The 23,163-nt window shown below is 62.3% G+C and overlaps 1 protein-coding gene across 13 annotated transcripts in view; it reads left to right on the top strand.

Moving 5' to 3' along the window:
- Positions 1-22,925, top strand: part of BIN1 (bridging integrator 1) — a 59,025-nt gene extending 36,100 nt beyond the window's left edge. The window contains exons 3-18 of one of the 13 annotated variants that reach the window (XM_057745627.1): positions 388-442; positions 649-743; positions 1,224-1,319; positions 2,664-2,771; positions 7,368-7,453; positions 7,602-7,677; positions 9,030-9,112; positions 12,672-12,819; positions 14,116-14,244; positions 17,273-17,380; positions 17,907-17,930; positions 18,899-19,006; positions 19,810-19,899; positions 20,119-20,229; positions 20,467-20,568; positions 22,262-22,925. In XM_057745627.1, the coding sequence (XP_057601610.1) occupies positions 388-442; positions 649-743; positions 1,224-1,319; positions 2,664-2,771; positions 7,368-7,453; positions 7,602-7,677; positions 9,030-9,112; positions 12,672-12,819; positions 14,116-14,244; positions 17,273-17,380; positions 17,907-17,930; positions 18,899-19,006; positions 19,810-19,899; positions 20,119-20,229; positions 20,467-20,568; positions 22,262-22,369 (1,527 nt within the window). In that variant the 3' untranslated portion in view covers positions 22,370-22,925. Of the gene's footprint in view, positions 1-387; positions 443-648; positions 744-1,223; positions 1,320-2,663; positions 2,772-7,367; positions 7,454-7,601; positions 7,678-9,029; positions 9,113-10,391; positions 10,437-12,671; positions 12,820-14,115; positions 14,245-17,272; positions 18,167-18,898; positions 19,007-19,809; positions 19,900-20,118; positions 20,230-20,466; positions 20,569-22,261 lie in introns of those variants that run through there. The other 12 variants (XM_057745616.1, XM_057745617.1, XM_057745618.1 and 9 more) reach the window with 12 other exon arrangements.
- Positions 22,926-23,163: the final 238 nt, after the last annotated feature.

Genomic DNA, 23,163 nt, shown 5'->3' with positions numbered 1-23,163 from the left:
ATGCTGGCCCCATCGTACTTGTGGGCTGTGTGTGTGTGTCATTCTGCCATGCTCCAGAGTCTTGTGTCTCATCCAGCCTGGAGGGGTCTCTGTCTTCCTGCCTTCCTTATAGGGCTGAGGATAGTGCCTGGGAGAGAAGGTGCTGACAACCTTGGGTGAATGTCCCTTTGGGCACAGGGCTCCCAAGGAGGGTGCTCAGTGTGTCAGTGGCCAGAGAGGCAATAGCTGCTGTGTCCCGGCCCCAGGCATTTTCCTGTCTGGTCTCCCGTAGGCCCTCGAGGCCTTGCTGTGGACAGTCATTCCGTGACAGGTGTCCACGCAGCACTGGAGGCAGAGGGCAAGTGCGGGCCGTGCCCCAGGCCCTCACCTTCTTCTCTCTCTTTGCAGACCGAAGGCACCCGGCTGCAGAAGGATCTCCGGACCTACCTGGCCTCTGTCAAAGGTAAGGGGCAGATCTGGCCTGGATGGTACGGCTTCCAGGGAACGCAGAGCTGATGGGCGCGGAGCTGGGAGGGGGCAGTGGGGCTGTCAGGTATGTCCACATACCTCCTGGGCCTTCGGGGGTGGGGGCAAGGGTAACTCCCTTCCCCATCAGGGGTCCTCATGACCCTGGCTGAAACCCTTCTGTGTGTCCCTTCTGCCCCACAGCCATGCACGAGGCCTCCAAGAAGCTGAACGAGTGTCTGCAGGAGGTGTACGAGCCCGACTGGCCGGGCAGGGATGAAGCGAACAAGATCGCTGAGGTGAGTGTGGGGCCGGTGGCCTTGGCCCTTCCCCCAGGGCCCTTCTGACCTCAGCTGGCTGCTCATCGCACCCTGCTGCACCCTCTGGGCGCAGCCCTTCTGGGTATCATGTGCTGTGTGCTCTTGGGCAAGTCCCTTCCCTCTCTGAGGATCCAGTTTCTCCTCTGACAGCCCTTGCGCTGCGATGGGTTTCCTGATGATGTCCTGAAGCATCTCTCCTCTCTGGGTTGTGTCTTCTGGCTCAGGAAGCCTCCCTCCCTGGCCCCTCCAGCCCTGGGTTTATCTGATCCTCCCAGTCACCTTGTAGAAAGGCAGGAGTTGTGACCCCGTTTTATAGATGAGGAGACTGAGGTTCTGAGGAACCCCCCAGCTGTGAAGTGATGGGGCTAGAGCTGGCCCCCAGGTCTGTGGGAGGTGAAAGCCGGGCTGGCTGTGGTCCAGCTGCCCTGGTGTACACTCCTGTGCTCTTGCCTTCTGCAGAACAATGACCTGCTCTGGATGGATTACCACCAGAAGCTGGTGGACCAGGCACTGCTGACCATGGACACATACTTGGGCCAGTTCCCTGACATCAAGGTGAGGGGCGCTCTGTCCATCTGCCCTGCTGCGGCCTGGCAGCCTGTGTTGGAGAACTGGAAAGGGAGAAGGGGGCGAGGGGTGGGGCAGCCCAGGGCTGAAGACAGGTCTCTCCCTCACCTGGCAATTCATCCCTCCAGGGCTGCTCTCTCTGAGGCCAGCCTGCCCAGGCCCCTGACCTGGGCCTTTCTGAACTGGAAGCCCTGTACCTTCGGGTCTCCAGGCTATGGAAAGAGACCTCGTGGGGCATGTATGTGTGTGGCTGTGTCACTGTGGAGTGACTGCAGGTGGATGAGGTGTATTAAGGGCTGGAAGGCCTGGGTGTGTGTGCCCTGTGTTAGGCAGTATGTGCTTGGAGGGGAAGGTGTGTAGAGTTGTGTGTGTTGCCTCTTATCTGGGTGAATTTGTGTGACTGCGTGTGTTCAAAAAGCCAGCTGCCCTTGCTGGGCCCGGGTGAATTAGAACTTAGTGTGCTAGGGCCTCCACTGTGTGACTGGGACCCCAGGTGCCCTGGACACGCAAGCAGGATTGTCCGGAGCTCAGGCGGTGACCGTAGTGCTGGGGGTGGGGGCCATGCTCCAGGCTGGCCCCTCAGCCACCCGGTGCAGATGCCTCAGGCTCCTCGGGTGCGTTATGGGGAGTGTAGGAGGGAGGCGGGTGCTGGTGGCCCAGGGGGAGAGATACCTGAGGCCCAGGAGGCCTCTGTAAGGAGCTGAGGGCCAGGAGGAGGCTCCTTGGACACAGCTGGCAGAAACTGACAAAAATGGGTTACTGTTGCAAGGACCTCCACGTGAGAAAGGACCACAGGGACGTCCTTGGTGGTGCAGTAGTTAAGAATCTGCCTGCCAATGCAGGGAACACGGGTTTGATCCCTGGCCCTGGGAGATCCCAGATGCCTTGGAGCAACTAAGCTGGTGCGCCACAACTACTGAAGCTGGAGCGCCTAGAGCCCGTGCTCCGCCACAAGAGAAGCCACAGCACCGAGAAGCCGCCACGAAGAGTAGCCCCCGCTCGCCGCCACTAAAGAAAGCCTGCGTGCAGCAATGAAGACCCAACACAGCCCCAAAATAAATCAATAAATCCATTAATTCAAAGAAAGTTTTAAGAAAGGACCACAGAGGCCATGGACTGCCTCGAAGGGGTGTGTTCTTTGCCGCCAGACATGTTGCAGCTGCAGTGTCTCCGGCACGTGCTAGACGAACTTGTTGAGCCTGGGGTCGGCTGCCCTCAGCCCTCTGGGTGCATCCAGGTCCCCGTGCCCATGCTCGTGACCCAGCTTCCCCGGGTGAGCATCTCAGCGTGGGCGCCGGCCCTGTTCAGCCCCCTCCTCCTTCTGTCCCCCAGTCACGCATCGCCAAGCGCGGGCGGAAGTTGGTGGACTACGACAGTGCCCGGCACCATTACGAGTCCCTCCAAACGGCCAAAAAGAAGGATGAAGCCAAAATTGCTAAGGTAAGGCTGGGGGTGGTGGGGGCTGGGGCAGGGTCTTCAGGGGACTGCAGGGGACCCCCCCCTTCCTCCTGCGCTGCGCTCACCACACTCTTTGCAGGCTTGTGTGTCACCGTGCCCTGAACCCCCTTTGCGGATGTGTTCACAGCTGGGGACCAGTCCGGGTCTGGAGCTGGGGTGGGGGATGAGTGGGAGGCCTTTACGGGTCCCCGGGAGAGGGCCCCCTCCTGGCCCATCTCAGGACGCCGCCCTGTCCCCTGGCCCCTACGCCTGCTCTGGGGCCGCTTTCCAGGATGAGAACAGGCCTGGCTTGGGTTTCACTGGCCCGGCCCGGGCTGGCCTGGCGTGCTCTGAGTGGAATTCCGTCACGGGATGCGAAGTGACCCTGTCTCAGCTGGAACAAGCTGGGGGGGGAGGGGTGCACACGCGCTCTCCAGGCGAGGGTCCGAAGGCGGAGCCCCCCAGCCTACCCGGGGCGGGACCGCGCTTGCTGAGCCCCTCTGTCCCTGCTAACGATTCTCACAGTTTGCTTTGCAGTTGGAGTTCACCCCCTTCTCCGCTCTGCTCGGGGCTCCCCTTAACTCTCAGCCTCCCGGGCCTTTCCCTGCTGTAGGGGGCTGGCCCTCTGGAGGGTGGCAGGTGTCTGTCACTGCGCTGGAGACTGTTTGGATGTGGTGTTTAACGTCTGTGTCTCTGTTTCTCTCTCCCCACCTCCCTCCTGTTTCTCTACTCTCCTTGGCCTTGACCTCCCCTCCCCACCCCCAGCCTGTCTCGCTGCTTGAGAAAGCCGCCCCCCAGTGGTGCCAAGGCAAACTGCAGGCTCATCTCGTAGCTCAAACTAACCTGCTCCGAAATCAGGTGACACTGGCTTCTAACCTTGCACGTGCTGGCGCCTTCTGGTCTGTCGTCCTGTCCTTGGTGCTGGGTGGTGCTGGTCACCCATCTGCCCAGCCGCCCTGGGGGGGGGGGGGGGAGGGCTCCTCCAGGGTTGGGAGGCAGGGCTGTTTTCAAATGCCTCCGCTGGGAGAGCTCCTGCTTCAGAGATCTGAGGTCACACGCAGGACGTGGATAGGGGCTGGGGGCCTCTGGCTGACGTGGGATGGGCCCACCTCTGCTGTGTAGTCCCCGAGTCTCTGGTTGTCCTGGGACCAACTCTGAAATCCTAGCCTCCCGGAGCCCAGGAAAGCCTCGGAGGCTTTGTCCTCTGTGAGGGCTCCTGCAGGGAGGGATGTGGTGTCTTTAATGCCTTGTCTTTCAAGCCTCGTAAGAACTGTGAGGTTATCCTGAGTTTACAGAGGAGACAAGCCTGCCGAGAGAGGCAGAATCTCCTGCCTAAGGTCCCAGGGCCACTGGGTTGGGGCTTACCCGACTCAAACCCCAGGTCGTTATCCTGGGTCCCTGACCTGGGGCTCCATGTGGGTGGTCCTGCCACAGCTGGCCATAGTCCTGGTCACCCTCGGGACCTGGAGGCCCCATGGTCCCCCTGGAGGGGACACTAGGGAGGCTCTTCAGTCTGGCTGGGATGCTGAGACCTAGGGCCTAAAGGATTGGCTTTTTGGGAATTTCATGGAGGGCAAACAGTCCACATCACAGTGGTCCCAGAGGGCTTCCTGGAGGAGGCTCTTTGTGCGAAACTCGTGAGTGATACTACTATCCTGGCAATACCTCGGAATGGCCGGGTCCTGGGTGGGCAACATGGGCCAAGGACCACGATGCAGTGCCCTGGGAGAGGTGGCGTCGTGGTTCTCAGGCCAGTGAAACTGACATGATTGTAGCACCCCTTCGTGGTCCTGAGGTGGGGGCAGGCGACAGAGGCCCCATCCAGGAGACTGGGTTTCTCTCTGGGCAGCTGCCCTGTTTTTTCTGGGCCACCTTCTGATTTCATCATTGCCTGTCCCCTGTGTTCAATGCCTGTGATATGGAGAGCTCTGGGCTCCGCGTGGGCTCGTGGCCCAATTTCTTATCCAACCCGCTGCCTGATTTCTTTTAGGCCAAAGCTGTGGGCTGACTTTGGAGGCTATGAGCTGTTGATAGCCTCATCTTTCCAGGGTCTGGGGGAGATAGGGTGGGGGGCGCGTCTTGGACAGGCCCACGTCCTCCCCTGCCGTGGGAGGTGGAGGAGGGCTGAGGGGCTGGAGCAGCCTGTCCTGCCTGTAGAGTTTAGGACTTCTGCCTGGAGGGTGAATGGGGCCACTGACCCAGAACCAGGATTTCTGCATAATTTTCCCTGAAACGAGTTTGGCAGGATACCAGGTGAACATTTTTGTACTGTGGGAGAAGCCCCTGGGAGACTCTGGGGCTTGGGGTGGTGGTCGTGGTCCTGGGATGGGTGTGGTTGGGCATCCTGCTGGGAGGCCCCCCGCCCTGGGGGATCAGCGGGGGAGGCCAGGGCATGAGATCTCATCTTTGCATGTCGAACTGCAGATGTTTTGCCTTTTGGCCAAATTGACATTCCCATTTGGATCCAGTTTTTATTTGAGCCTCTCTTTCTTCCCCACCCTGCCTCAGGCCTGGCTGGAGGCTAGGGAGCCTTCAGGCTGCTGGCTGGCAGTGAGCTGGGGCACTTGGGACTGCCCTGCTGGCTGACTTGACTGTGGGGAGACAGTGCCACCTCCTGAGGCTGTGCTCTCCTGAGCTGGCCAGCTCCGAATGTCCCCTGGCTGGTTCTGAGCTGCTCTCCATATGTGCTGGGGTCTCCCCAGACCTACCTGCAGGACCCTGCTGCATGGCGCGCGTGTCCGGCGACCTGTAGTGGAGCCACCGGGGCTGCAGGGCCTCCCCAACAATGGACAGCTCTCCCCCCACCTCCCGCCACCCTACTGTTTCTGAAGGGGCCAGAATATGAGGCATGTGACTCAAAGGGAATAAAAGACACAGGCCCTGGCTTCTAGGAATTCTGAAACGGAGCCACCCTGTCCTTTGCAGCATTGCTGGGTGTGTGAACAGGGCTTGGTGCACAGCTACAAGCTGCTGTGCCGTCCTCACCGTGTTGGCCACACGTCCATTTGGGGAGTTAAGACCAGCATTGTGGGGACCAGAGCAGTGGTCTCTGTTGGTACAGGAGCCGGGGTGGTCAAGGTGGTCCTGGAGGAAGTGGGACTTGAGCCAACCTGTGGGCACTTGGGTAGGAGGCCCGCATGACAGTGCGAGGTGTTGGCGGCTGGAAGTGTGGGAGTTCCTTTTCTTAGGGGTAGTGGCCCCTTATCAGGCACTGGGATTCTCAGAGGACTTAAGGCAGGGGTGATCTGGCCTATGGCCTTGAAGGCACCCCGGATCTGATCCATTCCAGGAGCGGCCCGAGGCATGCACACTTCAAGATGTTTCTTTTATTTCCTATTTCCCTTTAATTTTTAAGTGAGATTTTAAAAAGTTAGGCTAGACGCTCATGCTCATTCTAGCAAGTTCTGACAACCTGAAGGTCATGTAGTCAAGAGTGTGGTGAACCCTCTCCCCTCCAGTCCCATCCCCAAGTCGCTGCTGCTCGTCCTGGGCACAGCGGGGGTAGGGGACTCGGGCTAATCCTGGTGCCTGAAGCTGGATGGGACAGCTGGGTGGGCTCAGGTGGGATGGGGCAGCGTGGGTGTGCTCTGTGGCAGTTTGGCGTTCAGGCCAGCTGGCCTGAGAACGTGAGGCTGCTGGAGGGAAGTTTTCTCCTGGGCGAGGCCTCCACGTTCCTGGGCTGTGACTCAGAGCCTGAATCCAAGTCACCCCCCTGAGTCACTGTTTCCTGCAGCACCCTCCAGAATGAGCTAGCAGAGCCCTTTCTGGGGCCGGGGTCTGTGACTCACCCCCACCCTGGCTTCAGCCCCCGCCAGGCTCCCTCCTTTCTTGGACTCTGCGACGGGGCCTTAGCGCCACCGCCTGGTGGGTGTGGGCAGGCCTGGAGGGTGCAGGCCCTGCCCTGGGGAAGGCACCCAGACCTCAGGAGTGGACGCAGGCACAATGCCCAGCAGCCCGGCTCCCTCCTCCCCGCCCTCTCCCCTGCTTTTCCTGGAGGTCCCTGAGCTGCTGCCTTGGTCTGGTGGGGACGGGTCACAGAGGAGAGAGGGGTCGGCAGGGGCTAGAAAAGACTCTCTCAGGGAGGTGAAGTCAGGTGGTTGAGGCTGAGTAGGGGCTGGCCTTGGGCAAGGGGGGCAGGAATAGTCGGAGGGGCCGGCATGGGCCAGGGCCAGAGAGCTGGGTGGCAGGTGGGCTCCTAGCCTGACAGGGTTTCCCGTGTAAGTGAGAAGGGTCCCACCTGGCTGGGTCTGAGGCCTCTGCCCTTTCCTGTGCCCCAGCGCCTTTGGCCCCTTATCTCATGCCTTCTTGTACTCTACTCCTCCCTCACCTCCTTCCTGGTGCACCTGGACCAGATTGGAGGGGTGTTCTCCCTTTGGCCATGGCTGCCCTGCCCGCCTCCACCTGGGGTGCCCCCGTGGGCCTGGCTGCAGGGGCCCTAGGGGCTGCATGCAGAGGTTTGCTTCAGTTCAGCCTCCGTCTTCCCTGGAGCCCTGGCTCCCGTGCACTGGGGGGAGTGGGTCTTGGTGGGGGGGCCTGGCCTAGCCTGGGCTGGCTGGGACAGAGGCCTCGCAGAGGGGAATGATGCGTCCCGCCCCCCAGGCCGAGGAGGAGCTCATCAAAGCCCAGAAGGTGTTTGAGGAGATGAATGTGGATCTGCAGGAGGAGCTGCCGTCCCTGTGGAACAGGTGAGGGGTGGGAGGTGAGCTCAGCCCTGCTCCGTGCCCTCCCAGGGCTGGGTCTAGTGAGGGTGGAGGTGCAGCAGCCTGTGTGGCTCTCCTGGGCTGCCCACCCTGACCTGCAGTTCACCTGGCCCTTCTGCCCTCCTTCCTGCAGCCGTGTGGGTTTCTACGTCAACACGTTTCAGAGCATCGCGGGCCTGGAGGAGAACTTCCACAAGGAGATGAGTAAGGTAGGGCCTCCGGGCTGTGCTCCACCTGCCGAGGGCCAGGGTCAGAGGCACACAGGGTGGGCCGAGCTTCCTCTTCCCTGCTGGGGTTGGACACACCCTGGTGACCACAGCGCCCGCTCTGGGCCCTTGAAGAACAGTGTCGGGGCCCAGTCCTTAAGGACTAGAGGTACCGGGGCCGAGTGGGAGCTGCCGGCTTTCCTGGGGAGGCTGCGCGTGGGCCCCCGGGGTCCAACCCTGGCCCCCTCCCAGCTCCCAGTTCTGTTCTCCTTGCCTGGGCGGGGCCAGCCCCCCTCAAACTGGAAATGTGTTCTCAGGCAGCCTTGGCCCAGGGAGCTCCGTGTCAGAAAATGGTGGTGGTTTTCCAATTTGTAGGCAGATAATAAGTATATTACTAGAATTTTCCCAATTTAAAAAGAGGTTTTTTCATGTTTCTTAAGACGTTAAAACAGGTCTGCTCTAGCCACAGACTCTGGCGTAAGAAGGGGTCTGGTTAGCTTAAGTTCCTATGTTGTGTTGCCTTCAGTTTGGTTGAAGTGGCAGTTAAGCTGCAGAGCTGTGTTGGAGAAACCCCGCGTTGGCAGCTGCCCCCCTCCCCTTGCTGTGGGTGGGCCTGACTCTGTCTCCTGGGCCCAGAGGAATGAAGTGATTGTGGGGGATTCCAGGCCCAGGGCAGGAGGGGGGCTTTTGCCAGCTTGAGGCCTGTCCTGAGTGACCACCCTTATACGGTTTCCTGCCTGGTAGGCCTTCGCTTTCCTTCCTGCTTTTTCTTCTTTCCTTCAAAGATTTGAGACAACGTCTGAAAAATTTAAAAAACAAACAGAGAGGGGTGTTTGGGGAAGAAAACATTTATGTAAAGTGGGAGGAAAATTCAGCTGTGGGCTTCCCCGTGGAGGGAGATATTCTCAGGAAAGAGAATCAGGAGGTGCCTGGGGTGAACCCCTCATCTGGCCTGCGCTTCTGGCGAAACCTCTGGCAGTTGTAACGTGGCCTCAAAGCATCTTGGCAAGTGACTTTAACAATTAGGATCAACCGTTAATTTGCAAAAACAACTGAAAAAAATTAAAAACAGTACAAGCTCTATGTGGCATTTTAGGAAACGCCTGTCATAGAAAGAAGAAAAAGATGGTCCCCAGAAACAATAACTGCTAGTAGTGCAGCCCACTTCCTCCTTTCTTCCTGTGGGTTTCCTGGGATGGGTGTGCTGGTTCCTGCTGATGGGGAGAGAAGAGCGTGTTCCTGGCTGGGGCAGGGGCACAGGGGAGGGGCTGGGGTACCAAGAGAAGCAGGGATGTTATTAGGGAGAGGGGGGCTCTTTGGGCCCCCACCCAACCAGTTTGCTGTGCCTCCTGTAGCTCAACCAGAACCTCAACGATGTGCTGGTCAGCCTGGAGAAGCAACATGGGAGCAATACCTTCACGGTCAAGGCCCAGCCCAGGTGTGTGACACCCCCCCCCCCGCCCCCGGCCTCCCCCCACCCACGATGGCTGCTGGGACTGAGGGAGGTGTGCTGGGGGCAGGGCTCCTTCCTGTTGTCCCCCAAGGGTTGGGCCTTTCCCGCTTGGCCTCCCTGTGCTCCGGGGAGCCAGGGAAGGAGCAGCCTGCAGCTCCTCCCGCCTGGGCCTGGCTTCCAGTCGGGGTGCCTGCGCAGCTTTGCAGGTGAGGCCTGGGATGACAGGATTCAGCTTCCGGAAAGAGCCTCCTTGTAGAGCAGGGGCGTGGCACCACCCTTCCTCAAGTCCCTGGATGATGGGTCCTTTTTGCTACCCTCTGCCTGGAGGGGAGCCCTGCTTCCTGAGGGGAAAGCTCAAGGGAGGAGGGGAATCACCTGGCCCTCGGCTATGGGCCTTGAGAAACCACAGCATGTCTAAAGTTTCCCTCCCTTTCTTTCCGTGAGGTGCACGTGCATCGTGGCATAGTGTGGAGGGCAGCGATGCACCTCGCCTTCCTCGTCTACAAAGCGGGGTGACTGCATCTGGTTCTCGGGGTAACTGGGGTGTGCTCTAGGAGGAGGAAGGCACTCAATATTCAGTGAATGTCACTGCCCCTCTTCTCTCCTGAAAACACAATAGGTGTGAGGGAGGGAGCACCCACAGGGAGCCCTGGGGGCAGTAAAGGCCAAAAGGTGTTTCGCCTGGCCTGGAGGTCAGGGTGGCATCCAGGATGGGCGAGGAGGGTGGAGGGTGTAGCCGCAGGCAGTGGGCGGGGGGGGGGGGGGCGGGGGGGGGCAGGCCTTCTGGGAAAGGGCTGGTCTGAGGGGAGAGGAAGTGGTCCACGGGGCAGTCAGGTTGCCTCCTCTCCCAGGGCACCCCTTGGCCCACTGGCCCCGTTCCTTCCTGGGCCCCGGAGCCCCTGTGGCTGGACCCTGGGCAAGGCGGGTGGCCGGCGCTGTCCTGGCCTGAGCCCCCTGCTGCTCGCCAGGCCCTGCGTCGGGGCAGCGTCCTCTGTCACTTGTTCTATTGGCAGGGAGCCTCAGGGTGCCTGGCAGGATGTGGAGGCCAGTGGGGGCCCCAGGACTGGACAGCGGGCGCCCCGGGGCTGGACACTGGGGGCGGTGGGCAGGGCAGGGCCCTGTGCCCAGCCTCCCGGAGTTCGGGGGGCTTCAGCCCTTAGCCCTCCTCTGAGCAGACGGGCTGCCGATGAGGGAGGGGAATAGGCCGGCCCCACATCCTCACGTCCCCCAAATCAAGGCCTCCACATCCCGTCCGTCCCCACAGAAAGAAAACTAAACTGTTCTCCCGGCTGCGCAGAAAGAAGAACAGGTACCGGCAGTGAGTGCTGCGTGGCGGGGGCCTCGGAGGCCGGCACCCCAGCCCCGTGCATGCGCCTGGCCCTGCCGAGGGCGCCACTAACCCCTAACCTGCCTTCCTGTGTGTGGTGTGTGGTGTCAGGGGGCAGAGGGCAGAGGGGTGTGGGCGGGAATGGGGGGGCGGGCAGACCGCCTTGGCATGTTCCGGTCCTCTCGGGCTGTGGCCCGACCAGGAGTGGAGGATGCAGCCAGAAGGGAGGCTCAGAGAGTGGGCTGTTGCAGCTCTGCGGTTTGTAGGCATTGTGTGTGTGTGTGTGTGTGTACATATACTGGATGTATATGTATTCTTTAAGGAGGCCAAGATGTTCCCATAAAACACATTCAGTGAGGATGAGAAGGAACCCGTGATGTCTCTCACACGTTTGTGCCCCCATCCCCTGCTGCGGGCAGGGGATGGCGTCACTGGTTTCTGTCTGTCCTTTTAGACCTGCCCGGTCCAACATGGTGGCCGCCTGCCTCATGTGGCTGGTGAGCACTGGACACATAGCCAGGGTGACTGAGGAGATGGATTTTTAATTTATTTAAACAGCCATCTGTAGCTGGTGGCTGGTCTCAGTCAGCACTGTTCTAGAGTTTTTTTTTTTTTTTTGTGTTTAGATATAGTTCATTTACTGTGAATAATCAGATGCTTTTTAAACAAATAATTAATTAATTGATTCGTTTTTGGCTGCATTGGGTCTTCATTGCTGTGTGTGGGCTTTCTCTCGTTGTGGAGAGCAGGGCTACTCTGTTGCCGTGCGCGGGCTTCTCAGTGCGAAGGCTTTTCTTTGCGGAGCACGGGCTCTAGGCTCACGGGCTTCAGTAGCTGTGGCACATAGGCTCAATAGTTGTGGCTCATGGGCTCTAGAGCGCAGGCTCAGTAGCTGTGGCGCATGGGGTTAGTTGCTCCTCGGCATGTGGGATTTTCCCAGACCAGGGATCGAACCCATGTCCCCTGTGTTGGCAGGCGGATTCTTAACCACTGCGCCACCAGGGAAGCCCTCAGATGCTTTTTCTTTCGACATTTATGCTAGTCCATCTCTTCCCTTTTGGTAGTGTTGACTGATTATGGGTACATGGTCCAGCGCAAGTATGAGTAAATGAGATCCCTTGCTACCCGTAAGAATAACATGGCTATTTTCAAAAGAAGATGAATTTTTCAATGATCAATTCCCTTTAATTCATTTCGCTCTCTCCCTAACACTCTTACTCTTTGCCAGATTCTGTAATAAGCATTGCTGGTTTCTCCATCTATTAAGATATTGTTTTTCTTTGCCGTAATTTGGTAATCAAGTCCATAACTTTAGCATCAGCAAGCACTACCTACAAACCAACTAAGCCATTCTATTTGTCTTCCTTTCTCTATTTTCAATTTTGAGTAACCGTTCTTGGTTCCCGATCTGTTCTAGAGTTTCTTTAGGCAAGAACAACATAGATTTTTATTTTGCGTCCAAGTGGCGGGCTATATGCACTGCTTATCCTTGTCGGTACTGAGACTCGACTTGGGGGCCTGACCCTCTCGTCCCTGCTGTGAAGGCCCCCCTTTACCTACCCCCTCTGCCCATAGCCTCTGCCCAGGTTCCCTGGGAGGACCTGTGGGAGCAAAGGCTTGGGGCCCTGGGAGCGGGGCTGGCCGAATGCTGGCGTGAGGGGTGGATGCCAGGCAGGTCCATGGGGTCAGGCCCTGAGTGCAGGGGCTGCTGCGTGACGTGTGGCTGAGACTCGCTTAGCCTCTAGGGCATTTGACTTTCTCCTGCTGTGGGGCTCTGCGCCCCTGCACCTGGTGGAGGCCTGCCGGTGGCTGGCCAGCCCCTGGCAGCGGCTCCTGGGGTCCCGCCCTGCTCCCCCGGGGCCCGCAGACCTCAGCTCCGTGTATCACTGTCTCCAGGGCAGGCCCTGCTGCGGACATTTGCGTGTTCCCAGTGCTCATGCCCATGCCGCCTCATTTCCATCCACTCTCATGCACACAGCCGTGCAATTTCACACATGGGTGCGTGGAGACACACACTGGTGCACACGTGGGCGTCACGTTTTTACAGTGAGTCTGTGGACACACGTGCACCTTCAGTTTCCCAGGGTCTACGTGTACACACATGTGCGCACACATTTTCACACACGCGGCCCCAGGGCGTTGGCACGTGTGCACACCCTGTCAGGTGCCACGACCTCCCTCCATCAGGCTCCCTCTCTCGTCTCGCCTCCTCTGCAGTGACAGTCCCCCTGCAAAAGGGAACAAGAGCCCCTCGCCTCCGCCGGACGGCTCCCCTGCCGCCACCCCCGAGATCAGAGTCAACCACGAGCCCGAGCCTGCCAGTGCGGCCACCCCCGGGGCCGCCCTCCCCAAGTCCCCGTCTCAGGTAGGCACGTGTCTCAGTGGCCCGTCCCCGCCCCGCTTCCTCTTCCTGCTCTGCCGCCCTCCCCTCCTCCCCAGTTCTCTGTCCCTGCTGGCCCAGGCTCGCCCCCATGGCCCTGGGCCCTTCCAGGGGCATCTGTGACCGTCTGCCCCCTCCCAGGTGCCCCCCTGCCCCAACCGGCTGCAGCGTCCCCTTTTTTCCTGTCCCCTGGTCTTTGGGCTGCATGACTTTCTCCATCTTCCTTTCCTCCTGAGACACAGGCTCCAGGGCCCTTAGCCCCCAGAGCACCCAGATCTCGGAGGTGGCTGCCTCTCCCTCTTCCTTGCCTGCTTTCTTGTGGGGCGTGGGGGTGGGGGTGGGGAGCATGCAGGGCCCTGAAAGGGGCAGCGAGAGGAGGGGCTCCGTGGCGGGGCGGGGGGGGCGGAAGCGCGGCTTCCCCCCGCACCAGTTTTCTCCGAGTTTCTGCAGCATCCTAGGAGCTGGAAGGGGAGAAAGGAGGGGTGGGCTCCGCTGCACAGCCCCTCTGAGCCCTGCTAGACGGTCCCCTGGCCCTTCCACCCCTGGCGCAGCTCTCCTGGCCGCAGGCCCGCTCAGGAGCTGAGTAGGAGAGCCACGCTGCGAGGGTGATGAGCGCCCACACTTGACCTGAGCGCTTGCTCGGGCCGGACCCTGCGCCAGCCTTTCTCTATCTTCATTCACTGTCCTCACATTCGGCCCGTGAGGCAGGCGCTCTCGTCACCCCAGCTTGACAAATGAGGAAACCCAGTCTTGGGGGGTGCACGGCTGTGTGGCCCGCAGCCGGGCCCTGGCCCCGAGCAGGCCTCCCCAGCGCCTCCCGCGTGGGGGTGGAGGGGGGGGTGGGAAGCGGGCCTGCGGGAGCGGAGGGGCGGGGGTGCGGGGGGCCCGCTCTCTCTCAGCGCCTGTTTCTCTCCTCAGCCTCCCCCCAGGGTGGTGAGAGCCAGACCCTCCAACGGCGGCCCCTGGTGGCCCGGCGGGACCTCCTTTCCTTCTTTTCCGTCCTGTTCTCTCCTTTTCTCTCTTTCACTCCCTCGTCCTCCCCGTCACCTCTCTCCGTGCAGGGTTTCTGGCCGCCTGCTCGGCCCCTCCCGGGGGTCCCTGTGGTCTCGGTGTTCATGTCTTGGGGAGCAGTGGTTCTCCCGTGTTGTCTTCTGCAGTTGCCGGGTGGGGCCATGGCCGGTGTGACTAACCGTGACTTTGTCTCTGTCTGTCTGTCTCCCCCGACCCCCACGCTCTGCTGTGCCTCCGCACGCGGCCCCCTCACCCGCTGCCGACCCACAGCTCCGGAAAGGCCCACCTGTCCCTCCGCCTCCCAAACACACCCCGTCCAAGGAGGTCAAGCACGAGCAGATCCTCAGCCTGTTTGACGACACGTTTGTCCCCGAGATCAGCGTGACCACCCCCTCCCAGGTCAGCCGCGGCCGCCGCGGCCCAGCTCTCTGCCCCTTCTCTTGCTCTTTCCGGGGTGTGCATGGCCTTCTCCCCATCTGCCCACGCCCTGTGCCTCTGCCTCAGGAGCCAGGAAGCTGGCTGCAGGCGTTTGGCTCTGAGCCTCCCTCTCACACACCCCTCCATCTCTCTACCCATCATCCCTCATCTCTGAACATGTGGCCAGATGTAGGGACATGAGCAAATGGTTCTAGTAGAGACCGTTGGCTCAGCAGTGGCCTCTTGGTTCCATTGATGCTGTGGCCCAAAGGGGCAGGGAGCACAGAGGGCCTGGGCCAATCAGGGAAAGCTTCCTGGAGCAGGTGACGTTTGCCAGGTGGCTAGGAGCAGACACACTTCGGCAGCTTGTATGTAGGCCGGGGGAGTGAGAGAGAGGCTCAGGAACACCGGGAGTTCCATGTGTCTGGAAGGGGCCACGAGGGTGGCAGTGAGGAAGCAACAGATGCACAGTTGGGAGAGCCCTGCCAGGCACTGAGACTTTAGCTCCTGAAGCTGCAGACACCACTTGGAGGCGGGGCTGTGGCTGGGCCGCAGAGCAGGGCTGCTGCTGCACACGCCCTAGGAGGCACGTAATGTCCATTCCCAGGTGGACAAATGGAGGGCAGAGCAGGGGAGGTCACTGGAGAGGCAGAGGGGTGGGCCACATGTGGTCAGATCAGCTCACAGAGGCCACTCCAAGCCTGGCCTCTGGGTCTCACAGCCAGGGCCCTGTCCACACTGGGGCTCGCCTTTTGTGCAGACTGGCTAGTCCCAGGCTGTGCTGGGCCCGCGTTGCCGTGCTGCTGTGGGCTTGCCCTGCCTGGAGGTCTCTGGGCTCTGCCTTCCAAAGGCTCCTTTGCACAAGCTCAGAGGCCTGGAGGGGAGGGCAGGGCCGGAGGGCGTGCGTGTGTTGGGTGAGGCAGCTGGGAGCGGAGAACAGTGCTCTCTGCTGCCAGGGACTGTGGGACAAGTGGGCTTCAAGCCCCCCTGGGAGGACTTCAGATTAGAACTAGGATCTTTCAATGCAGGGCGGCTGGGGGTGGGCCGGTGATGCCCTGGCTCAGGGACCCGAGAGGGAGCCCCCTGGAGAGCGCGGCCGAGGCTGGCCCAGGGCGGTCCTGGGGCCTCGGGGAACCACAGCCTCCGGGCAGCTTGAGGCTGGGATGCTCGCCATCTTGAGTCTGCCTCTGCCTGGGGGCGCACACGAGGGACCTGGGGCCACACGAGGGCTAGCAGACCCTGCACAGGGAATGGAGCCAGCCACTCACCCACCTGGCCTGGTTCGGTGTTCAGTCCCCTCTGAAAGGCGGTGTCTCCACTTAACAGGTGAGGGGTCCCGGGCCTCACCTGTGGCCAGGCCGCCCTCGCGAATGTGGCCCTCTCCGTGCTTCCCGCATGCCTCCCCTGCTGTCCCTCTGTCTGCTCCGGGAGCCGGGGCCCCGCCCGGCGGGGGTGGGTGCTGGTGCCCGGGCTGGGGTGGGCTGGTCCCTCCACTGTTCCGTGCCGACGGGGCCGCGCTGCGGGGCTGTGGTGAGTAGCCTGCCTGCCTGCGCCGGAGGACGGTTCCGGGCCCGCATGGCGGGAGGCTGGCCTGCTGGGCGGTGGGCAGGGAGCACACGGTCCGCCCTTGGCCCGGTGATCCTGTCCCCTTGGAGTCTGAGGGGGTGGCTGTCTGGGCCTGGCTGACTTCTGAGAGGGGGCAGGTGGTGGGGCCCCAAGAGGGAGAGAAACGCTGCCGGCGGCTGGTGGGAGGCCACCCAGAGCCCAGCCCCTACGGTGTCCCGGACACTCGTTCCTTCAGAGATGGCAGTGACTTTCCTCCCAGGCTCACTGGACAGGGCTCGACTTAAAGGAGACGATGGCCAGGAGTGCGTCCCCTTGGCCTGGGCTCTCTGAGCTCTGCGCCGTGTCTCCTGAGCTGTGGGCCGGTGGCACCCGTCCTTCTCAGGGCTGCAAGTCTTGGGTCTCCCCGCACAGGCCGCAGCTCGGCTGTGAAGGCCCCCCGGGGGGTCCCTGCCCACTCTCCCAGGTCTTGGGTCCTTCTAAATGGAGGCCCTCAGGTGCCTTGGGCTGGAGCGCACATCCCGTCAGTTCTGGGCGCCATCAAGGGGGTGGGGAGGGAAGCTGGCTACCCTGGGCTTGTAGGGCTACAGCCCACCCCGCGCTCCGAGGGGAGGACCCTCTCCCGAGCCGGGGCAGGTGCAGCCCTCCCTGTGTCTAGGGAAGCCCCTCCTGTGAGACGGGGCAGCGACGAGCAAGCCCTCCTCCTAGGAAGGCACCGTGTTCGCTGGGTGCTGCCGCCGGGCGGCTTGTCCTCCAGGGTGGCTCTGGGAAAGACCCTTTTCTTCCATGGTTGTGCGGCCCAGCTCACTGAGGGGCTGGCTTCTCACAGTGAGGCTGGGGCCACCGTGTCTCAGTCTCCTGGGGCCGTTCCTGCTGCATGTACACCACTGGTGTGCACTCAGCCCCACGGAATGGGAACCTTGGGGTGGCTCGGGGGACCTGCAGTGTGAACACGGGTGCTCAGGTGTTGGGGACCCCCACGTTTACCACGGGTCTCCTGGGCAATGTGAACTGGCTGGGGGTGGGTGTCACGGCAGGACCACCTGTCAGTCTGCGGCAGCAAGGGGAGGCCGGTGCCTGTCTGTGGGCCCTCCAGGCCAGGGGTCCCGAGTGTGGTCTTGTCCAGCCCGGGCTGTATCCTGGGCCGCTGCTGGAGGGAGCACAGGTCGGGGGAGCTTGTGGGTGCAGGCACTGGGAGGCCGCCTCGGCCCGCAGGATGGGGACAGACGAGAGAGGGGGTTGGGGGCTTGGGGGGCAGCTGCCTGGCCAATGGCCGAGCTGGCCCCAGGTGTGTCCGTGTGTGGGTGGAGCTTGTGCCAGGTGTGTGGCGTGGGCCGCGCTCCTTGTGTTGGTGGGTGTGTCTGGGAGAGGAGCCTGCCGTGTGCGCCCTGGCTGACTGCTCGCACCCTGTCACTAACTGCTTTCCTCCTCTGCCGCTGCTGCCAAGTTTGAGGCCCCGGGGCCTTTCTCGGAGCAGGCCAGTCTGCTGGACCTGGACTTTGACCCCCTCCCGCCTGTGGCAAGCCCTGTGAAGGTGCCCACGCCCTCTGGTCAGGTTGGTGTGAGCCCACCACTGCCCACGGGCCACCGGGGCCTGGGTTCATGTCTGCCCACCGGCCATGTGGGCTCATCTAGGCCAGGCCTTTGGGGGTCCTGGGGTCACCAGGCCCTCCTCCCACTCACTGCCCTTCTCCTGGAGCCCTGGTCCCCAGCTCTTGTTGCCTCCCCTGGTCCTGACCACGAGGAAGGGAAGAGGGCAGACACAGGTCAGCGAGAGGTCCTCAGGAGGAGGTCAGCTGCACGCTCACCTGGCACCTCACACGGTCCATCTCAGCCTCCTGCCCCTCTCCTGGCGGCAGCCCCGGGTTTGGGCAGTCCCCGGCCTGTGGGTCTCAGTCCCCCGGAAGGTGTCCAGGACTCGGCCCTCTGGAGACCTCGGAGCCCGGCTCTGTTGTGCCCTGCGCCTGCTGGGCTCGAGGGCCCCGGGGCAGGCGCGGGGTGGGGGCCCCTGGGGACTGCTTGCCTGCCCCCGTCTCTAACCTCCGTGCGAACTCTGTCCTTCTCCCCTCTGCCGCGCTCAGTCAATTCCGTGGGACCTCTGGGAGGTAAGCTGTGTGTGCTCCGTGCTCAGCCCTCGGGGCAGCCGCCGTCCTGTGTGCGCGGGGCCCACCCCCCCGGTCCCGCACCTGGCCGGTTCACAGGCGCACGTGCCCGCGCACGCACGGCCGCGCCCACGCGCACAGGGGGCTCTTCTGCTGCCCCACCCCACCCCTGCCCTGGGGAGACACTGCCTTCAGCCGGGCCCTGTGGGAAGGGGCTCCTCAGTTGAGCCTCGAAGAGTCCCCCGTGGTGCGGCCCAGCTGTCAGGGCCTGGGAGGGGCCCTGGACCGTGACCAGCTGGTCCCCAAGGATGGGTGGGATGTCCCCAGGCTGGGCCGAGGCCTGTGGGCAGGGGGGCCTCGGGGTGGAGGGTCCTCCCCTCGAGGAGCTTTCCGTCAGCAGAGGCCCCGCAGGGCAGCGGGACCCAGGAGCTGCTGGGACAGAGGAGGGAGGAGAGACGACTGGAGAAGCAGGACAGGCCGGGTGAGGCCAGGCGCCTGCCAGACGGGGGCCGTCATCACCTGGTGGCTCAGACATCCAGTCCTCGGGGAGGGCATGGGACACCCTGCCGCTGGTGACGCACCTCCTGCCGCAGCAGGAGGGGCTGGTGTGAAAGTGCCAGCAGCCCTGGCTCTCAGGCTTGCAAGCTCCTGGGCATCTCCCTGGAGGAGGCCAGAGAGAGCCTGGTAGACAGGCAGGCAGAGTCTCTTGACAGCAAGTGCTGAGCCACTGAGCTGCGTCCCCTTGGCAGCGGTGGGAGCGAGAAGGTGGGAGGAGGTGTCCCTCTGGGGAGTCTTCCTCTGTCCCCTGCAGGGCTCTGGCCAGGCTGCCGGCTGCTGGCACCCATCAGCTCCCCTCGGCCCACGCTGGGCCGCTCACCACCTTCTTCTCTTGTCTCCCGCCCCCGCCCGACACCTCCCACCCCTTGGCCCCTGCTCCTCCCACCCTGTTCTCCTTGGTGGCCTGTCACTAGCCCACAGAGAGTCCAGCTGGCAGCCTGCCTTCCAGGGAGCCCAGCGCTGCCGAGGGCACCTTTGCTGTGGCCTGGCCCAGCCAGACTGCCGAGCCCGGGCCGGCCCAAGTAAGTGCCCCCTCAGCCCCTCACCTGCCCCAGCCTCTGGGGGTGTAGCGTGGAGGAAGAGCCCGGAGGAGGGGGCACAGGACGGACAAAGCCACTGTGGGGCTGAGGGTGAGGCTAGGGCCCTGAGCCAGGAGGCCCCGGACAGGCCTTGTCGGTCACTCCTGCTGGGGTGGCTCAGGTCAGGTCAGCCCCTCGCCTGCTCCTCAACCACTGCGCACCTCCCCCCCTCCCCCCCGCCACTGCAGCCTCCCAGCTCAGGCCTCCCATGGTGGGAGGGAGGTGCATTCAGAGCTCCTCCAGGCTTATGGTGGGCTCTTTGCAGACTTCTCCTTTAATCGTCAGCCTAACCTAGACATTTGCTCCTGCTACAGGTGAGGAGGTGGGGCTAGGAGGGTTGAGTGACTGCTCCCAGAGCTCAGAAGTGGCTGAGTTTCAGTGCTGGCCCAGCTCAGCCTGACTGCAACCTGCAGCCGGCAGCGTCCATAGCACCCTGCCTGGGCTCTCACCGCAGGAGCCACCTGCTGAGGGCCTGGTGGGTGGGTGGGAGGAAGCTGAGGCTTGGACAGGGCTTGGGCTTAGAGGGCACCCGGGGGCCTGTGCTGGGCTTCTCAGCAGCACGTCCGTCACGCTGGGTCTGGTCCGTGTGCCTGCCAGTGCCTCCAGCTGCTTCCTGTGCCTGGGGACCTTTCCTTGAGGGGCTCCCTGTACTGGGGGCAGAGGCACTGGCCCTCCGCGGCCCCTCTCCTTGTCCTGGCCGCGGCGCCCCCTCCTGTGTCTGACCCCACGTGGCATTTATGTTGCAGCCAGCAGAGGCCTCGGAGGTGGCGGGTGGGACCCACCCTGCGGCTGGAGCCCAGGAGCCCGGGGAGACAGCAGCAAGTGAAGCAGCCTCCGTAAGAGGACAGGGACCAAGGCCCTGTCTTTTCTCCCTGCCGCCCGCGGCTCCCTAGCCCTGTGTCTTGCTCTGTGCTGGTCCAGGTCGTGGTTCCCGTTGATGAACCTGGAGGCAGGCTGGTCTGGCACTGGGCACAGACACCCCCCTTCTCTGCCCGCGTGGCCCTGCCCTCCGGGGCCCCCCCACACCCTCGCTGACCTGCTCCCCCTCCCCCCAGAGCTCTCTCCCCGCGGTGGTGGTGGAGACCTTCTCGGCAACTGTGAACGGCACCGTGGAGGGTGGCAGCGGGGCAGGGCGCCTGGACCTGCCCCCGGGGTTCATGTTCAAGGTGAGCCTGACTTGCTGACCCGCCGCTCTGGCTGCCTCTGTGGGGTGGGGAGGACACTGGGCCCAAGGCTATGTGGGGGGCCCAAAGCCATCCTTCCCCGACTGCCCCTCCTCTGCTCCTCAACTGGTGAGGTGGCATCCGAGCCCTGCTCCTGCTGCCTTCACCTGCTCCCGGCCCCCGCGGGGCTGCAGGTGGGACAGAGGCCCCCGAGGTGTCAGCTCTCCCCACCCTCTGCAGGTGCAGGCCCAGCACGACTACACAGCCACTGATACGGACGAGCTGCAGCTCAAAGCCGGGGACGTGGTGCTGGTGATCCCCTTCCAGAACCCTGAGGAGCAGGTGCGGCCCGGTCTGCAGGGAGGCGGCGCGGCCAGCAGGGGGCAGCAGAGCCCCGCCAGCCGACCCGCGGCCTCGGCCGTGCATTTCCTTCCCCGTCCCTTCCCTGCTGCCCGCACGGTTCCCCTTTGCTGCTCTCTCCCTGTCTCCCCGCTCAGTCTCTCACTTCCTGCTTCCTGCCTCCTCCTCTCCTTGGGCTCTGTCTGCCTTTCTCTCCGCTCTCTGCTCTGCATCCTAGTCCCTTCGTCCCCTTCTCCGTTCCATGCTCATCCCGACCCCCCAGGACAGGATCCCTGGCTGCCCCTCCACAGACCGCGCCCCGCCCCCCCCCCCCCCAACACCGGCCTGCCCTGCAGCCTCCCATTGGCCCCGGGTGCTGCCAGCTCCCAGGCTGGCCCTGCCCAGTCCACAGGAACCGCAGCTTCCCTGCCCACAGGGATGGGCCCCTGAGTCCCCAGTCCTGTCCCCAGCGGGTCCTCACCCCGTTGCCTCCCAGACCCTCCCCCTGCTGTGGCCTCTCCTTGTTAGTGAGAATGTCCTCAGAGTAGGGTCTGCTGAGCCCGGGGGGCACAGAGTGGGGCAGAACTGCCCTGCACCGCACCCCCCCACCAGGTCTGGAGGGTCTGCTTTATTCAGGTCGCCGTGGCCCCTCAGCAGGAGCCCTTGTTTGTGGGTTGTTGGTGGTGCAGTGGGGGTGCCCACGTGGCTATCCAGGTGGCAGCCGCAGTGCAGAGGGGCCCTGGTGGGACTCAAGTCCGTTTAGTCATCAACACATCCTTGTGATTTAATTGTCAGAGTGGCTGAGGGTGGGAGGAGGGCTGGGTTTGGGGTTAGGCCAGCCTGGCTGGGGCGTCCTGGGCTGGGACTTGAGGATACTATGTACTTATTGAGGCTACTGTGGGCTGGGAGGTTTGAGTAACAAGGATTTCCTAGGCCTGGCGCTGAATCAGTCGATTCTCCTGAAGCCCCAGGTCTCCACTGATCTCCCCACTGGGCCAGCCCTGCGCTGGGTGGGGTTTTCAGGAGCAGACTCCTGGCCTCCCAGCCTGGAGTGGGAGCTGTCTGGGGTGGGTGGAAGTGGATCAGGTAGGACACATTCAGGGTCGAGGACAAGGCAGGTAATCACGCAGGTGGGTCCCAGGCGTATACGGTCACTGCAAGCCCAGGGGTCAGGGCTTGTCGGGGCTTGGATGGATGATCCTTGTGAGGGGTCACTGTTAAAGCAAAGGTCAAGTTCAACTTGGAGGGCTTGGTGGGACACCTCAGGTCACTCTAGAAGCTTTCAAGTGGTCAGTACTCAGCAGAACCTTTTGGCATTGTTTGTAGAAAGCTGGAAGGACAGCTGATGTCCTTCTTGGTGATGTGTCCTCTGTGGGCACTAGCTGCTGGGAAACTCTTTGGTGAGGGATTGAAGGAGTTGTTTAGAGGTGTTTGGACCAGTGCAGCAGTCAGGCTGCCTTCCTGCAGTGAGGAGGACTCACCAAACACGAAGCGTTAAACCCACCTACTGCAGGGAGGGATGGCTCTTGGGGGGCTGATTTGGGTCTCGAGAGAAGAGCAGGGAATGCTGCCTGGAAGAGGTGTCCTTTAAGGTGGGTGGGACCGTCTAGAGGAAAGACAGGGCAGAGGAGGGCTCACCCTGTCGGGATGGACGCCCTCCTCCCCGACCCCGTGCGACACGCTGGCTTGCCCTCAGGATGAAGGCTGGCTCATGGGCGTGAAGGAGAGTGACTGGAACCAGCACAAGGAGCTGGAGAAGTGCCGGGGCGTCTTCCCTGAGAACTTCACCGAGCGGGTGCAGTGAGAGCAGAGCGGCTGGCGGCGCTCCCGGCGCGTGAAGAACGGCACCTTTTCCCGAAAAATGTGTGTTTCCTTTCTTTTTTTTCCCCCGTTTTTGTTTTTAAACTTTTGAAAAGCAAAGGGAAATTGAGGGGAGAGACCTAAGCCGAGAGGTGTTCTCCCAAACATGAGGTGGTTTTCCAAAGAGCCTGGGTTCGGCGAGTCCGGCGGAATCACCCGTGTTCCTGAAGCTGCTGTGTCCCCTAGTTGAGTTCCCGGCCGCCTCCCCCGCCCACGCCCACTGGGTGTCGCCGCCGCCGCCGCCGCCTGTGTGCCCGGCCGTGGGACGGGGCCTGGGGGCCGCCGGGCACCACGCTTGCCTGAAGCTTGGGCCTGACCGCCTGGGCTAGGGTCCTCCTTTCCTGGCAGCTGCCGTGGGTGGAGTCCAGCGTCTCCAGAGACCTCGGGCCCAGACACCAGCCTGGCCTGGCCCTGCCCCGCAGACGTCTGTGTGCTGTTTGAAAATAAATCTTAGTGTTCAAAACAAAATGAAACAAACAAAAATGACAAAAGCACTCAAAGTGTGTGTGTGTGTGTGTATGTCTGTGTTTCTCCCTCCATTTCTGTCTTATGCAGTGGAGCCGAGATTATCTGTGCTTTTGTCCTGAGATGGCCTACCCCACAGGCCCTCTGCCCTGGGCAGCACCCCTGCCGGTGCCTGACCTCCACATCCTTTTGGGTTCATCTGGGCCCAGACCCGACAAGCCTTTAGCCCCGTCCCCTGTGGTTGGTGGGGGTGCAGGAGATGGGGGCCAGGTG

Source organism: Hippopotamus amphibius, chromosome 8 (assembly GCF_030028045.1).
Source record: "Hippopotamus amphibius kiboko isolate mHipAmp2 chromosome 8, mHipAmp2.hap2, whole genome shotgun sequence".
NCBI lineage: Eukaryota > Metazoa > Chordata > Mammalia > Artiodactyla > Hippopotamidae > Hippopotamus > Hippopotamus amphibius.
The sequence above is the reverse complement of the archived record's forward strand: the minus strand, read 5'-3'. Positions and strand labels throughout refer to the sequence as shown.